Genomic DNA, 18528 nt, shown 5'->3' with positions numbered 1-18528 from the left:
CCTGTGTTTTCAAGCTAGCAGCCAGAAAGCAAACAGTCCTAGAAGTAGTCACTCCATTCTTTGCAGTGAGGCTGCCCATGTGTCAAGAATGCCAGAAAGCACCTAGATACAGTCACTCTGCTTTTTGCACTGTTACCTCATTACTCCTTTCTGGATCTCTAGATAAGCTGATCATAATTAATTGCAGAAATACCTCATTACTCCTCTAAGACCTGTAAAGATTTTCACTCCAGCCTAAAGAAGTAGGCGGACAGAGGGGAAGGCCCGTCTTTGCCATGGCTTTAAAGTTTTCCAGACAGTAAGGCAAGGAGGACAAAAAACCTTACCCAAATACTGGTTATTCCTCTCGGTAACATGAAACACCGTGATCTGTTAGCTACAGTAGGTTTTACTTAGTGAGAACAACAATATTGATTCCACCATGCCTCTCCATTTCCCATGCAAACAAGGAGCTTTAGGTCCAGATCAACTCAGCAAGCTTTTACTTAGTGGTCATGTGGGAAACGTTACATACATGAACATCAATTCCATCTATCGATGAGTCTCTTTCACAATCACTGTGATGAACATACAAACAAGCCTTTAGCCGAGAAGTGCTGACAACAGCTGCTTTCAGAAAACAGTTAACTACTCACATTAATGGACACACGGCAGATGTGTACCAGGTAAATAAATACTGGCAATCTGCTGTCTCATGAAGGAATTCAGGGATGCCTTCCCTTACTTGTGGACTGCAGTGGAAGAAAATGGTTGAAGACACAAACTTGGATTTATCTTTACCACATCTGGAGTCTGATGAAAATATGACATCCAAGTCATCATCTACAACAAGAAGAAAACCTTATAGTTTACTACTTCCTTGAGAACACTCTAACACTAGACCCTGGAAAGTTACATATTTGTTCTGCAGTAACAGCTTACAGTTTGCAGTATCTGCAGGTGAGCTTATACTTTTACGTAGCTGATCCCATCAGTTGCTATGGAAGAGTGGGCTAAGCTCTCCACATGAAAAAGTAGCTAGATAAAGGAAATTGTTGCTTATGCATCACAGGCACAGAAGAAAACAGAAAACCAAGTCTTCTATCTTGCATTGTTTCTACCAAAGTCTTTCAGCAAGTGTCAAACCCTAACCCTATTAAGGCCACATGTGCAATTGAGCTTGCACAATGAGAAAAGAAACAACCTGAATTCTGCTAGACTGACTCTGGATACCTTTACAGAAAGGGATTAGAACAGATGTTGTGAAACAAGAACCATCTTCTGACGAAGCAATTCACACAGAGCATCAAGCAATTCTGGCTAATGAGCAAGTACTTACCCTCAACATAATATTTAGCTTTCCTAGCAGAACCAATTCTCCGAAAGCGACGTTCATTAGTTTTAACCTGGCAGATGTTTGCTCCAGAGCATTCTGGGAAACTTGAGTTTCTTATACCAGAAAGTTGAATTTCATATACATATTTATCACCATTTGTCCGTATGTCACCAGAAGCTGTGTACAACCTGAAGAAACAGAGGGCACATCTATCCTTAAGTCTAAATTCACATATTTAGGTTATTCCCAAGACATAAGACCAGCAACAGCGGTAGCTGCTACCACTGGTTGATTCCAGAGCAAGTTAGAGTGACTGATTCAGCAACCAAAAAGAGGCAGGACTGAGGCTTCCTTCCTGAACGTTACAAATGAGGATTAAATTTAGCATAAACATAATCTTTCTAAGAAAGCACAAAAAGCAAACTTTTCTAGTTATATTGCCCTCAATGGGTGTATGAACAAGTAAATACTTCCAAAGGATTAAGATAAACTGGAGACAAAAGCATGATTCAGCAGCTCATACACAAGCTAGCCTGCTGACCATAGGAACCATATTGTGTGTTCTGTAGCTATGATAAATAGCATAGCTTAGCTGTCTTCTCCAGAAGGGTAACTAGTTCTACCTTAAATGTTACCTAAGTACTATTTACAATTGTATCCCTTCACATTGCTGGTCAGAGCGAGAATGCTCTGAGATTCAGAGCTATTTGTTCTAGCCACCTGCTTGAAGGCTGAGCTTGCTCAAATATGACTTGCCTTTAATCTCACATTACAACAAGTTTTTGTCCTAACTTCCTCTCCCCCTTCATCCAGGCCTGTTTGACTTTTGTTTTTTTCTGTATGCTTGCAATGCCATCACTATGTTTGCACAGCAGGTTTATTCACAACACTTCTACTCAGTTACTCCAATCCTGCACACTAATAGTTTGTGCCCTTCAAGCAGTTTATTCTTCCCGTAACACTAGTACGGGCACATTTCCCTCCATAACACTAGCACTGACATTAAATATAGTAGTTTATAAGAGATTCTGGACCAGAGTTATGTGCAATGTGTAGCACAGTCAGTGTAACTGCTGGTCTTCCCCTCCCTTTCCTGATTTCAGTCATGCTTGATCATTCTATGATTCCTCCAGAGCTGTCCTTCTAAGGCTTCTGTAGCATGGGTTCCCACTTTCATATAGATTGTCTGAGCAGGAAAAGAGGTGTTATGTAAAAAGCCAAGGAGTACTCTAGCCTCTCAATCTCAATCAAGTTCTGTGGCACTGAACTAATGTCTACACACTATGGAAAAGATCAATAACCCACAATAAAGAGATCTAACATCAAGGTGAGTATGTGCAGGCTTTAAACTAGTCTTGAGTACTTGTGGACATGCTCAAAGCTATAGGCCCAGCTGTGAGCTGCACTATTAATCAGGCCTTTAAGTCGGTCATTGGTACAAGGTGAATTAGTGCTATTTCCACTTGACAGCTAAGAACTGTTAAGGCAACAGAATATTCACACCAAGATCTCTTTTCTTGCAGTATAGTTCCATGGCATTGTGTTTTTTGGTTGTTGTTGGGGTTTTGTTGTTTTGGTTGGGGGGGTGTTTGGGGTTTTTTTACTTACTTGTAATAAACATCCCCTAAAGAGAAGTTTTTCCCAGTTGCAGGATTAATAACTGTTCCATTCAGCACCTCCACCTCCTGTTGCTTCACAGCACAAGCTGCACGTGTATCCCAAGTGATGTAGTAAGCACAGTTTTCTTCATCAATCCTACCAAATAACAGACACAATTCATGACTCTAGGGAACAGTAAAAAGTGCTTAGTATCTTGAGAAAGGGAAGACACATGGCTGCTAACCCATGTGTGGGAATGTGCTGTCTAAGCATCATGCCAAAAGTAAGCTGAAATTGTCAAGTAGCACTCGAAAAGCTACTTGAGTTGCACTGCACTTTTTTGCAGTTCCAAGACCTAAAAAGACCTGGCTGCTCTTGAACTTCCTACTTCAAAATTTCCAGAAGTCACACAGTGTATCAGAGGGCTTTATCAGAATATTTTAGCTAACATGTCAGGCTGCTCTTGGCAGGTTTAATGTGCTGCACATTGTTTAACTAGGACAAGGAGTATAAACGAGTCAGATTTTGCCGCCTAGTTCTTTTGATTCATACAGAGCATCTCGCTCAGTTTCAGAATTCTACAAGCAATATACAGTTCACCAAAACAAGACTGAGCAAAATGCCATCAAGCTTTCTTAGTATTTGTGATCATGCATATATACCTCACCTTGGACAACTTCTAATTAAATAATCTATATTGAGGCAACAATAAACCATATTTTATTAGCTCAATCACTTACCTACAGTAAGTGTTCTCTACTAAACTGATTTTGAGCAAAGAGTGGTTGTATTACAACTGACATTGAAAACATCCCAGCCATTGTCAGATCTAATTTGGAAGTACAATGTTTAGTTTTTCTGCCCAGAAATGTTAAGATAAATACAGAATACAATTGTTTATGGAAGTGAACAGGTGCAGAAACTCCAGAAGATCCATGTCTTACAAGTACAGACAAGGATTATTTTAGGGACTGTCCAACAGAACAGTCACTGTCTTGAGACTTACAGCTTACTAGAGAGGTACAAAGGAATAAACCATGAAGATCAGTGGTATGTTAATTTGTAACTCACCTCTGCACCATGGGCATGCCAACTGTTTTTGCACACTTCAGTTCTATAATTGTTGTTACTTTCTTGTTTTTCCTACATTCCTGCCCACTGGAATAACTAATATACACTGTATCACCTAGAAGAGAAAAGATGGTGACACTCAAGGTTTTTGTAAGCAACTGTCAGAAATTCCCTTTGCTCATTCTCCAGACTTCATTATTTTAGATTACCTTCTAGGATTTTCCCCCCGCCCCTACAGAGACCATATATCAATTACAGCTCTTCAGTAATTTGGGGCCTTCACACTGATGATCATTTAAAAATCACTCCTCAAACACCTTTTTATTTACATCGTACCCTGTGTTCAGGTCACCAGTATGGCCATTACGAAAGTTTACATTTAAGACATCATTGTTTAAACATAAGAGGAAATGAAGATATCCATTTATAAACAAACTCGGGTAATAAACACATGTAATATATCCCATTGTTTTTGTAGCTGGATGGAAAATTTCTCTCAATTTCACACAGTCAGCAGCAATTTAAAAAAATATTCTTTAAACTGAAAACTTAAGTAAGGTTGAGATTTTTTTTTATTCCTCAAGAGTGGAGCCAATTAGTCATCTTTCACATGCTGCTTTAACTGAAGAAGTTAGTGGACATAGAACAAGTCTTTCAAAACAGGATGAACAAATATAACTCCCCCTCCCACACTTACAGAATCTCAGACTGGTTGAGGTTGGAAGACACCTCTGAAGGTCATATCTGGTCCAACCCCCCTGTTCAAGCAGGGTCACCCGGAGTCGGCTGCCCAGGACCATATTCAGATAGCTTTTGAATATTTCCAAGGATGGAGACTCCACAATCTCCTTGGACAACCTGTGCCAGTGCTAGATCACCCTCACAGTAAAAAAAGTATTTCTTGATGTTCAGATGGACAATTCACTTCTTACAGCTTTAATGACAACACTGTTTATTTAATTCAATGTCTTCTCATGGCTTAACACCATTTTTGAGGAGTAGCATTTACTGACTTTTTTTTTTTTAAACAGAAGATTTACTGGTAAAGATTATTTCAAAATAAAGGCTTCACCATAATTTAAGAACCACTATAGCTAGATTGTAAGATTTAGTCATCTCTAGCTCTATACAGGAACAAAAAGTAACCCTACCTGTCACATTCAGCTTCTGTGTATGAACAAGTCCAAGAACTTGAACATCTCCATTGTTGCTTTTCCTGCAAATACTGGCTCTTTCCGAGCAGCCTGTGGGTCCTTCATGTACCCTCTGACAGAGATTCACATAGTACCTATAGACAACATGGTAGACAAAACTTTAAAATTAATTTAGGCTAAACTGACATAGTGAGACAAACTTTAGAATCCTCATGGGAAGCTAGCCATATTCAAAGAAATTAAATACTCTAATTAGCTGACAGAATAAAGCATGTACTAAGGTTTAGCAGATTACTTCTAACCATCATTTTCAAGTAAGTGACTCTGCAAAAAAAAATTGATCATTTACCAGATTAGTTCACTAGTTAGTTTTGATCTAGGTCAAAACAAGAAATTGGAACTGAGTCAAGAAATGCCCAGAAGTTTTTTCAGCTATGAAGGTTATAGTACTATTCTAAATTCAGCATCTCTTTGGAGCTATACCAGTTAAGTTTTATTAGAACAGAGGAACTAGTAGCAAGGCAGTGAATGAAACAGTTTTGCTACCCCATGGTTTAGAATTCGATGCTCTCATCCTTGCCAGTCCATTTCTATTTGCTAGCTGGAGTGGGGAGGCTGGAGAGGTTGATGACTTCCTGTCATTCATATTTTCCTCTAAATATCAACTTAGGCAGGGGGGGAAAGCCCTACTTAAACTTTAGACAAAAAGTTACACACTTGACTCAAAAGACAGCAACTAAGTCTAAGATTTTTGTTCAATGCGATTAGAATTAAAAAAATTGCATTTAAACTACAAAATTACTTTAAGACAGCAGTTTAAATAGAAAGCCTTTAAAAAAGCTTTTAGTTTAGACTTATTCATCCTTTAAAAAGGGTTACCAATAGAGGGAAGCAGCGAGGATGCAGGCAGTAATTATGCATCCTCTTCAGATAAAATGGGTTCCCTTTCTGTTTTTTGTCTACATGCAACGTTAAGCATCGACAGTTTAAAGACACTGTCAGCAATTTAAACAGACTATGAACAGGGACCAAACAGAAGTACTATGCCACATTACAACTTCAACTGTATTGATTAGCAAGCTGCTCCCCGGGAGTTGCTCATTACTCACGAGTTCCCGTTGTGGAAAAAGATCCATGAGCCCGTCAAGGAAGAGAGCATTCTCAAGTCATAAGTTCTGTGTTTTTGGACAAACTTGCACTCCATCTTCTTGGGAGGACAAACAGTCTGAGTCTTCCATTCAAATGTCACAGCACAGCCAAGTGTCTCACTCAGAAGGTGCGGTCTCCCAACACCAGCGTTTTCATCACATGTGAAGATAATGGTAGATTCCCTTCTTGCGGTTGCTATAGCGGGGGGAAGGTTGGGGGGAAAAAAAAAAAAAAGAAAAATATTTTGCAAGACGCTTTCAGGGATGTATGGATTTTAGTGTAGCAATTGTGCAGTATCAACAAAAAATTTAATCAGGTATTGTTTCAGATAGCAAAGAGGCACAAATGCTTTACCTAGCAATTTTATTCCCTATGTTAGCTTTCATGCTTTTTAGAAAGTAGTGTTCTTTCCAAAACAACTCATGTCCATCAAAGCAGAGTCATCACTTATGACTTGAACTTCTTTCAGAAATATTTTGCTCGCTCACTTGAGTAAAGTCAGGTTTGTCCCATAGATTCATTGTCTTGCCCACTCCTATCCGTCTGCTTCCACTGTATTGCACCAGAGGTCTTTTGCCTGGCATCATAAAGGCTAACTCCCAGTGTTAGCTCAGATCTTTGCACATGAAATATAGGAAGTTCTTACCATTACCACAAAATCCCCACTTTCTATCTCCCTGGTAGTTTTCAGTTGTAGCACACCATGGTCTATTCTTTTCTTCTGTAGTACATTCCTCATAGGTCTTCCCTTTGTACTTGAAGGGGAACACACAAAGCTCTCCCTTTTCAGTCACTGAGAAGAAAAGGTATACCCTCTTAACACACAGTAGAATAGCAGGCATATCCATATTGAGGACAATATCCAAAGCCTGTACTTCAATACTAAAGAAAAGTCATAGGCAGAGGCAGACAACAGAAATACTGGAACATTGAGTCTAAACCCAATTAGAAAACTAGGATGTAGTGTACAATTAGCTACAATCATCCCTATAGAAAAGTCGCATTCTCTTTCCTAGGAGATACATGTTGATGCTGCAGGTTAGCATGGTGCATGTGATTTTAACAAAACTACATGTTTCTATTAACGTATGCAAAACCCATGTTGCTTCCCTCCTATCATAACAAAACCTCATACTTTAAGGGTAAAAAAAGCTGACAAGTTTTTACATAAAGAATGGGTCTGCTTCAACCTCACCTGGAGGGCACCGATCACCTCCTGTATACTGCAAGATGACTGTTTCATCCTGGTGGCTATAGTCCATTTTCATTTCCTTTATGTTTCCAAAAGATGACACACCACTTTCAGATGTCAGACACACTGCCCCATCTTTGCATTTTCCCTGGGGCAAGTCTGCTGCCTTACTGCACACACCAACATGGTAACTGTTGGATCCAGAAAATACCTGTGTGGACATCCAGAAGCATCACAAACAAGGCTGCCTCAGAGCTTAGAGTCAATACTTAACAAAGAACCACATGAGTGCTTTATAAACCAAGTCTCATGCAGTACTTGCATAATGCAGGAGGAAAATAAGATAACTAATTCTGCACATCTGGCCTTCCTTAATATGGCAAAGTTGCAGATAAAGTACACTCATAGGACCAAGGATATAGTCTGTTCAGCAGACTTGTTTTCATGTTCAGGATTCTGACACAGATGAAGATTTCTCCTGCCATTCCCCATCAGTATATCCATGAATTTCCCTCTCAAAAACATCAGATTTTTAATGTTATTCCTTCTAATATTATTCCTTCTGTCAGAGGCCAAACAAATATCAACACTGAACAGCTGCAGTACACATTTCAGTCTTGTCTCACACCCCAGGATGCTTAAAAGAAACCTCTGCTTCAGTTTTAAAATGTTGATAGCAATAAGCAATTAAAAAACAAACAAACAAACAAAGAAACCAAAAAAAGCACACCACCAGAAGGCATTACCTCGAATGATCTTCCAGAAAGGCTCGTCAGGTTAAAAGTATAGTGTAGCTGTTCATCAGTCACAGAGCATCCTAAAGTTTTCACTTTATCAGGACACACAACTGGAGTTTCCCACTCAAAAACAAAACTGCAGTCAAGTTTCCTTATCATCTTTGGCTTGCCCTGTTACCAAAGAACACAGCAAGATACATTATGTTTAATTTTCTGAGAGTTTGTTGTTCTTTCTGCATTCCACCCCTCCTCAACAGTGAACCTCAGTTATTACCAAGGCTAGACTTTATGGGCTGTAGGACCCACATCATGCCTTCATATTAAAACCAGTACCAAAAAAAGCTAAAAGTGAAGTATGTTCTACCTAGCTCCAGAACACAGTCAAAGCAGTAATTGAAGTATATGAGCTTTCTTATTAACTAGGGTCAAGATTTTGATGTTCAGCTTAGTTGCAAGCAGCAATAAAAGTGTGAGAGTGCTGTATTTCTCCACAGTAGAGAACATTAAGAAAGTTCACTGAGTTAAGGTTTAGAAAGAATGCTGCTTCCTTTGTCATATTTTAAATAAAAATATGAGTATGGCCTATGTAATATTCAGAGCTGCCTAGAGTTTCAGCTCATGCCCCATGTTGATGGAAAAAGGTTCCACTGAGCATCTTCAACAAGCTCTAGTTTGTCAAACATCATACCTAAGTGTTTCTCTACAGTTTGTTAAAGCATCCAAAAAATTCAAGTGTTAGATTCACACCACCATACAACCTCAATTTAGTGTTCAGGTGTCAACACAAAATGAAAACATAAGTATCTAAATGCAAATTTTTAAAGCTGTGTATGATTATGGAAACATTTCACTGTAATAGCTTTACAAACAGTTAACACTGGTTCTTGTCTTAGCTTGTGGTACAAGCTTCTGGACCTAGACAAGGTACAGCATTAAGTTTAATGCCAGCAATAAGTTATCGCTACATTACTTCAGTGGAATCTGATCCTTGAAACCATCAGAACCTGCTGCTCTCAAGCTTAAAGTTCAGGCACTCTATGAAATTTTACCTGGTTAAGAATACAAATATTAAGTATATTCCTTGTTTAAACAAGTCCATCCTTACAAGCTAGAAACAAATCCTTGATTTAGTTTTAAACAAAGCTAACACTGGTTACTATCCACATATTGCATTCCAAAATCAACATAAGTTTAATAGATATCTTACCAGACTAGTTCCTTGGCTGCAGTGAAATACAATAAGAGAAGTATAGTTCAATTTGTTGTTTATCTGACAAGGAGTAGTGCTGTTGTAAGTGATGTAAACTTCATTTACTGCCTCATTTAACATGGGAGGTTCAGTAACACGACCAATATCCTACACAAGCAAAAACATGTATTAAGAGACATATGGGACACACCTAGATTTCAGATCACCCCAGAGATTCAGATTCATCTGTTTGGTTTACATGGGAACTCAACTGTTGCACTTTTGAAAACTGCATTCTATACTCAAAGAATAGTTGTTATACTTCAATCCTAACAAAACACAAGTTGAGCAGCTCAAAACACTCTTTGATTAAGCTTGACAAAAGCCAGAGAGATTCTGGTAAGAACTATCTTAAAGGTAGCTTATTCTTTAAATCATTGTGCCAAAATACCAACACATCACTTAAAAATAGCATAGTATTAAAAATGGCGTGAGGTCCCTAGATCAACATGTAAGATCATGGAAAACAATCTCAACTTTTTATGTTCATCTTCTACAGTTCACAGACAAGACCTCAAAAGGTAAGAGCCTCCAACTCTCAAGGTAACACAGATAAGTTAACCAACATTCTGTCACAGGCTTGCTATTCAGGCAGCTGTCAAGTTCTTACATGAAAGTACTAAATGCATTTTGGAGCATGCTAGGACATATCCTGCTTCATATTGTAGCAGGCTATCATGCGACCAAGCATGCTATTTCTATGCCACAGAATGGCAGACTAAGGCATTCTGCTTCCCAGTCCCCGTATTTGGCACGCAGCCAAAAAATACTCTGTAGTAATTTTTCATATATTTGTCATGGTATGGAATCTTCTGACACCCAAAAAAATCACTGGGGTTCAGCGTAGGAAAATACTTCTTTGTAGGGAAAAAGGGATGAAAGGGAGTTTTGCAGGGTAGATTTTAGTTTTGTATTCCATTTCTTTAGCCCATTGTCAAGCCTCTGGTGCAAACCAAGTCTCTAGGCAGGGATACTGTTTTAAACTAGCAGGGAAAAGCACGTTTCATTGATTCCAGGCATAGTACTTACTACTGGTGATTCATTAACAGGAACCATGCAAACAGCTGCTCCAGGTGGGCAATTGACATCTTTGATAGGATTGAGAGGCTCACAAATGTTGATGTAGAAGTCTGGAGAAACATCTGTTATATCTTCATCCACAAATGCCTCGTAATACCCAGTGCGATGGATCAGAGGAGACAGGTCGATAACAGAACTGCCATTCAATACTGAGCACTTCACCTACAAGAAAGTACATTTTATTACTCTTACTCTTTTATTACTTGCTTTGATTTATTGACAAACATCCTGTTCTTTGTAGGGCTGGAAGTGTGGCTGCATTTAAATGTTTCAAATTTAAGTGGCATTTGTTAAGCACCTAAAAGCTGCATATGAAAAACCTCAATCATTTAAACATTCTTATGGAATAAAATCCATATCAGAACAATACCAAGACGTAAAGCTCTGGCATGCATACTCCAGCATACATAATCAATGTGCCTTCAGAAGATCAGCAGATCCTACAATCCTCTCCTCTTAGAAAAGAAGGAGGGGACATGTGACAGTTCCTGTCAGGGGAAAGGAAAACTGGAAAATGTTTTTTTCTAAATGGAAGCAAAAGCTATGGTAGTATTGAGACAGTGATGAGGAGGAAAACCAACTTGTCACAGAGAATGATGGTCACACTAGAAGTAATCAAAGCAGAGAAAAGAATGATTAGGCAGATTCACAAAAAGTAATGTTCAGGTGTTAAGAAAAGATGTGAATTCACCCTATAGGTCATTTAGCTTTCTACTCCTATTGCTGGCTTTTACTCTGTGCACCCACTACTGGTCACAATTTAACTAGCTAAAATCGACTAAAGTCAGACTAGCTCAAAGTATTGTCTGGAACACCAGTTCATCTAGAGTTGACCCAATCACATTATTACAGTATGTGTTGTACAGCAGAGGCAGATCCTAAATTCATGCTATCAGTTTTTGCACTGAGCAAACTGATCATACACTTGCCTGGACTCTAGTCACTTGCTTAGAAACAAAGACTATCCCCATGCACAGAGAAGCTGCTGTCCTGAATTCAACCTAAGCTCTGTTGGCCTGTTGTGTTGGAGGATCTTCACCATCAATTCCCAAGATGATGACTTATGGCTTCCATCTGAGCTGTACAGAAAAGCAGCCAAGTAGGTACTACAGAGGGGTTATTCTGAAGTGTTAAAGTTTTAATTTGGCTCACAATGCGGACCAGAAGTTTGCCAAGTATTTTTCATCACTGCTGAAAAAGTCAGTAAGAAGAGTATTTGAGGACTTCTATATGAACTTGGGTTCTGTACTACAGGAAGACACCCTTCCCTCAAGGAATTTAAAACATACACTACTACTATGCCTAACACCCTGTGCTGGTTTTGGCTGGGATAGAGTTAATTTTCTTCATAGTGGCTAGTATGGGGCTATGTTTTGGATTTGTGCTGAAATCAGTGCTGGTAACACAGCGATGTTTTCATTTCTGCTGAGCAGTGCTCACACAGAGCCAAGGGCTTTTCTGCTTCTCACCCCTCCCCACCAGTGAGTAGGCTGGGGGGGGCACAAGGAGTTGGGAGGGGACGCAAACAGGACAGCTGACCCCAACCAACCCAAGGGATAGTCCAGACCATATGACATTGTGCTGAACATATAAAGCTGGCGGAAGGAGGAGGAAGGGGGGGGACGTTCAGGGTGATGGCATTTGTCTTCCTAAGTCACCATTATGCATGATGGAGCCCTGCTTTCCTGGAGATGGCTGAACACCTGCCTGCCCATGGGAAGTGGGGAATGAATTCCTTGTTCTGCTTTGCTTGTGTGCGACGTCTGCTTTACCTGTTAAACTGTCTTTATCTCAGCCCACGAGTTTTCTCACTTTTCTGATTTTTACCCCCATCCCACTGCAGGGAGAATGAGCAAGCAGCTCAGTGGGGCTGAGCTGCCAGCTGGGGTTAAACCACAAACACCCCCACTGAAATTTAGTCCCACAGACGTTTTCTGTAGAAGTAATTCTTACCTCTTCCTCACAAGCCAAGGAAGTATGCCAAGAGAAGTAACTAGTGCATGTCTGCTCATCAAAAGACAGAAAAACAGGCCAGCTGTCATCTCCAGCATCAGACTTGCATACAAAGCTAAAATAACTTTTATGTTTCAGTTCAGGGTCTGCAGGGCAAGGATCTCCATCTTCATAGACAAGCTTTAATACTTGATCTTCATAAGTTAAAGTTTTACTCAGTTTTCCAGCATTAATTGGTTTTGGACCACCAGTGATGCAGACAGCTAAAGTAAAAAAGAAAAATTAACAAACCAGATCAAGTCTGATGTAATTGCCCTTCAAAATTGTGCTTTACAACATGAACAGCAGGAAACTTAAGATTTTAGTCTCACTTTAATTTTCCTATGAAAGATAGGCTTTTTCACACCATCCAGAGTTGCCATTAAACTGAGCTGAACTGCAGTGAAACAAAGACCAAATATTGTCTTTAATACTTCATTAACCAGCAGAATGTACTGCATCTATACACATTTAAGCAATTACAAAGCACAGTGTTTGGTTACCGCTTCTCTGAAAACCAAGAGATTAACACAAAATGTCAGCCAGATTATATATAATTTTATTAAGATGCCTCTTAAGTACCAAATCAATCCAGTATTTTCTTCTAACTACACAAAAGTAATTTTTAATTTACAAGCAATACTCCTATTTTAGTATTTAAGATGCTTAAATATCATCTCATATTCAGTTTTACAGAAGAGCTAGTAATTCAGCCTGCTGGTAAGCAGCTTAAAATACAAGGTAACTTCTACTGATGTTTCAAGAAGCATCCAAAACAGAACAGAAAGCTAGAAAGAGGATTGGCAAGGGTTTGAAGTGCAGACGCATTACAGCAATACATCACCACAGAGCAATTTTTGTGCTGAGCTCACTCTTGCTGGAAGCTTGCAACTTCTTCCTTTTCACAACAGTCAAGAGGTGCAGTAGAAGTATCTACACTCCTGCCCTCATGTCCAAAAGAATACCCACCCATTCAGACCTAAAGGGATTGGAATGGAAGTGAGCCCATGTAAGTTTAGGAATGGAGTTTGATAGGAATACGTCACTTCATTTCCCAGAACAGTTTTAGGATCTTTTCCCAGCCAATTCAGTCACACAGCTATGCTCTTCACTCTTTCCACATTTGCAGTAAAACCTGCCCCTTGCGTTTTATTGTAAACTTGAGCATAAGTTATTTCCTTTGGGTATTCTATAGTCCACAATTACAGTATCAGAGGGGATAAAATGCTTACCAGCTCCATTAGCACATGAGCTTTTAGCTTCAGCGCAAACATTCAACTCAATTTTTCTGTTGTGTGAATCACTGATGGTATAGCCAGACTCTCGCTTTAGCGACGTCAAATCAAAGAGGTGGCCTGTAGGCAGATCAGGGAATAATTTAGGTTTTTTTCAGATTAAAAATCAAGACATTTCTTTCTACTAAAAGCTTTCAGTAACTTAATGTAGTAGGAAGGTCAACCAGCCTCTACTTGCCTGCTAGCTTAGAAAGGCAAACAGTTACTAATTCATATTAATAATTAGAGGTAAAACTAGTTGCAGAACTATACACTGTTTATGTTCCAAGGGACATTGCAGTAGCTTACAAGATATTTCTACCCACCAATAAGCTTGTTAGTCACTATCCAGAGGATGCATCAGACTGCCCTTTTCTAATGAAGTCCCTCAAGAACACAAAGACAGTAGTGCCACTTCCAGCAGCCTCTTCCACATACAAAATCCTGAGGCCTCGTCCTTACCTGTTGCAGGATTGGTTACCCGGCAGTCATTTTGCACATTGCTTTTAAGAGGACATGCAGCAGCAGTGAACCATAAGAAGGTATATTCACAATCTTCAATGGCCGTTATAAGTTCTGGCTTTGATTCCTGAACATGAAACAGTGGAGAGAGTGACATCTCTACAGAGTGATACTGTAAGGTTTCATGCCACAGGGTTATCTCTGAAGCCTGTAGCTTAGTTCAATTTGAGTGCCAGTTCTAGGACTTAACAGACCATCATGGTCCAATGGATAAACCCAAGGACAGAGTATTTAACTGTGACTATTTCAAATACACAACAGTACAGAATCATTATCAGGAGCCATAAAACTGATGAGAGGAGTGCTAAAGGCAGCCTAGCTGGGCAACAGAAAATCCAGAAGGTGAGGGTAAGACATCTCACCAAATAGAAGAGTACTTGTGGCAAGGCATACAGATGGGCAAGAGTTAAGAACTACACAGCCAACAGCATTATTTCCTACTTGAGAGACTTCCCAACCTGCAATACATTCACCTTCAAGACGCAAACAGACAATTTGAAGCTATTACAGATGACAAAATCTGTGCTAGCAGAGTGTACAAAAAGATCACTTAAAAACTGCTCAGCATCTAAAGTTCAAGTGCTTATAAGCCAGTCTGCTTACAAGACTGGCTTCCATCCAACTACAGATGATTACGGAATGGATAAGAACTGCCCACCATACTCCCTACACATACAGTGGTATGAACAACTCATAAAAACATAAAACCCCACCAAAAGGGGCTCACTTACAATTTTGCTCTCATCACACTTGAGGCGCAATATTGTTGTTTTCTTGCGAATTTTATCGGGACACTGCTCCCCATTAATATATTTCAGAATAGAAATACCGTTTTCCAACCGTGGACCATCAGCCACTTCCCCAAGACTTGTACATTTTGCACCCTCCATGAGGGAGGCAGCAGCATCAGAAGGACAGGAACCTATACAGGTGAACAAAAACTGCGTTATTACTCCAAATGTTATTAAGGCTTACTTGTCTAGAACAAAACTCCACTACTCTACTTTCAGGTATGTCATGGCTGATCTCTCTCCAAGCCACTGTCCAAACCATGCTCATTGGGGTGTTTTTTCCCCCAAAAATCACAAGTAGCAGCAACCACCTCACTTCACTCAAGGTCATGCAGAATAAGTGCCAGCTACTACTGGGGAAGCAGACTACTACACAGAGTAAAAGGCTAGAGTCTGTGACCTTGTCTTCCACAAAACGTGGAGTCAGTCAGAAGATGCCATAGAGAAAATTCTGAAGTTAACATCTTGCACCAAAAGATTACTTTAATCTTTAAGAGCTATAGGAGACTTTGGATAACGATGGAAGAGCTAGAGTGCTGAAGTTACTAAGAGAAGATAAGAGCTTCTAGTGCATCTCATCTGCCAAGCAGATGACAATAAGGCCCACAATCTACCTTTCCCTCTGGTGCTGAAATTACACCACTGTCTCCACATACTTTGCTTTGTGATTTTTTTCACTCTGAACAACAGCCAGCATTACTGGCCTACCACTCGCCTCCCCTAGCTACAGTGAGAATATGCTTTTATTTTGCTCTTACGTGCAGCACCATATGGTACCAAGGGCTTGCAGACATTAATATAGTATTTCTGTGCAGAAGCAGATAGAGCAATTGCCTCCCAATTCTCTCTATGCCGGGTCAGAGATGAAAAGTCATAGAAGTTTCCTTCATCATCCCTGTAAGAAAGACAAAGGATTCAAATTAAGAGGCATTAAAAAAAAAATAAAAAAAAAATCAAGTAATTCTAAGTTAAAAGTTATTGTAGTAACTCAAGAATTGTAACCTAATAACTCTATAAGCAGAGTATCATGCTGGAAAAGAAATCTGCACCAGACTCATCACTCCCTACAAACCTCAAATTCAATACAGAGATATATCACTGCACCAGCCATCACCGCAGTAACTGTCCACGTGCACACAGCCCTCAGCCAATGCAAGACTAATTCTAACTTTTCATTGAAGAATGCAGGCTTTCAGTGCATGGCAAGCACAAATGCACAGTTACTTACAGTGGATCATTTTTACCTTTGGATAGAAACTTATCATGATGCCAGATGTTAAAACCCTGGGCCAATTACTAGCCACATCTGACCCCACTTATCAAATTTTAATCAGCTAATACTCAGTTGTGACAGAAATAGATTACGTTTTTCCTGGAACTTTGTTTGGTGGAAGTTCCAAACAGACAGCCGTTGTATTTTTGCTTAAATTAGCTGTAGTTAAATAATAACTAGACACTTGTAACAACCTAACATACTCAGAGTTCAATCATCAATAACTGCGTACCCAACGGTTGACTTTGATACTAAGCTTATTCCCCAGAAGAGGCTCAAAGGAAGTATTTTTCTTCGGTGAAATTAGTTTTAGGAAGTACAAATTGCAAAAGTTACTTAAAATACACTGCGGCATTGAATGCCACATTGGCTGGTAACTGATTAAGTCAAAACACAGTAGCTAAAGTGGCAGTATTGCACTGAGTTGCAGTAAGGCTGTATTTGTTTCTGTCATCATACAGCTCCATTTCAAGTTTGAGGAAACAACTTACTTGTAGGAGCACTCAGTAGATTTAACGGGTGGGCAAGCATACTGAGTATGCCATTCAAACATGTAGGTGCAATCTGGAGTCTCCTTCAAAAATACAGGCTGAAAGAACAAAATACAAAGGGAATTTATTTTCTCATCTAGACACGCCAAAGCTACCAAAACATCTCAGTCTTGCTTCAAGAAGATCCAGGACCCTGTTATTTACATATTATCTCAGAGCCACACTATGCCTCTGAAAAGCATGGCTTCTCCCAAACCTGAGTTTATCCACTTGCACACTTCTGATAAAAGGGCAGCCATTAGGCGCTTCTGCCTCTTCCATGAAATAAAGGGAAGAGCCAAATTAACTCTAGGCACCATTGTTTAAAAACAGGAAGGAAAGCACAAGTGCAGAGAGAGATACTAAAAGCAAATAACCAGCTTGTTTTGGTGTGGCCATGTAATACCTGCTTTCCTGCAGATACATTCTCCTACCTTTTATTTCTTACAAAGAAATTGCCATTATTTCTGGGAGAACATCCCTTCCCAACATCTGCAAAAGCTTTGCTAATGGCAGGCATCCCTTAAAAGGAACAACATGCCCTAACTTTCCTGGGCATGACAAAGGTACCTTCCTTAAATAGGAAATCCAAAACATTCCTCGTTTTTTTTATTACCTCACAGGACCTTTCAATCTCCTGCCTAATCTGTAAATGACTAGGCAGTCCTTGAAGGAAGCTAGTTCATGTTCTTCACCTTACCGTCCCACACATTAAGAGGGCAATTCTGGGAGACAGTACGTCAGGAAGCGTATGTTTTGAAACTAACCTCAGATGTAGTCTTGTCACAATAGAACAATATGGCAGTTGATCTTTCGTATATTTTATGACATTTTTCTCCATTGGTGTAATTAATCATTATTAAACCATTTTTGAAAGTCAGTTTTTCTGTAAGCAAGCCTAGAAGCAAAGAGTTGAGAAAAGTAAGCACCTAGTCCAGCGAATACACGACGGCAGTAATGCCTCTGGCAACTGGGTTACATAGACAGCAATAACATGCACAATGAAGTACTGATAGAGACACCTCAGCCTTCCTCTAAAACTTGTGACCTAGTTATTGAATGAGTACTACTCCAGTACAGTAAGGTTGAGCTCATTCCTAATTGTGTGTCAAGATAACTAAATACATGACATTTTATTTGCACATCAAACAAAAGAGGTAGGGTGCTTTATCTCATAAGATGTACATGATTAGCAAGAACCCCTCTTGTATCACTGTCCTGGTTTCAGCTGGGATAGAGTTAACAGTCTTCCTAGTAGCTGGTGCAGTGCTATGTTTTGAGCTCAGTATGCGAAGAATGTTGATAACACTGAAGTTTTCAGTTGTTGCTAAGTAATGTTTAGTCTAAAATCAAGGATTTTTTAGTTTCTCATGCCCAGCCAGCGAGAAAGCTGGAGGGGTACAAGAGGTTGGCACAGGACGCAGCCAGGGCAGCTGACCCAAACTGGCCAACAGTGTATTCCATACTATGGGACGTCACATCTAGTATAGGAACTGGGAAGTGGGGGCAGGGAATTGCCACTTGGGGACTAACTGGGTGTTGGTCGGCAGGTGGTGAGCAATTGCCCTGCGCATCATTTGTACATTCCAATCCTTTTATT

At 39.7% G+C, this 18528-nt stretch overlaps 1 protein-coding gene across 1 annotated transcript in view; it reads right to left on the bottom strand.

Annotated features, from left to right (window-relative positions):
• Positions 1-18528, bottom strand: part of IGF2R (insulin like growth factor 2 receptor) — a 60578-nt gene that overhangs the window by 3435 nt on the left and 38615 nt on the right. The window contains exons 28-45 of the mRNA XM_049801628.1: positions 17696-17826; positions 16890-16987; positions 15884-16020; positions 15066-15256; positions 14275-14401; positions 13771-13893; positions 12500-12762; positions 10496-10708; positions 9425-9574; positions 8227-8388; positions 7484-7691; positions 6935-7081; positions 6249-6483; positions 5137-5273; positions 3986-4100; positions 2924-3070; positions 1319-1503; positions 636-822 (exon numbers count right to left, since the gene is read on the bottom strand). Of these exons, the coding sequence (XP_049657585.1) occupies positions 636-822; positions 1319-1503; positions 2924-3070; positions 3986-4100; positions 5137-5273; positions 6249-6483; positions 6935-7081; positions 7484-7691; positions 8227-8388; positions 9425-9574; positions 10496-10708; positions 12500-12762; positions 13771-13893; positions 14275-14401; positions 15066-15256; positions 15884-16020; positions 16890-16987; positions 17696-17826 (2956 nt within the window). The remainder of the gene's footprint in view (positions 1-635; positions 823-1318; positions 1504-2923; positions 3071-3985; positions 4101-5136; positions 5274-6248; positions 6484-6934; positions 7082-7483; positions 7692-8226; positions 8389-9424; positions 9575-10495; positions 10709-12499; positions 12763-13770; positions 13894-14274; positions 14402-15065; positions 15257-15883; positions 16021-16889; positions 16988-17695; positions 17827-18528) is intronic.

This window comes from Accipiter gentilis, chromosome 5 (assembly GCF_929443795.1).
Source record: "Accipiter gentilis chromosome 5, bAccGen1.1, whole genome shotgun sequence".
Lineage (NCBI taxonomy): Eukaryota > Metazoa > Chordata > Aves > Accipitriformes > Accipitridae > Astur > Astur gentilis.
This window is presented reverse-complemented; position numbering and strand designations above follow the sequence as displayed.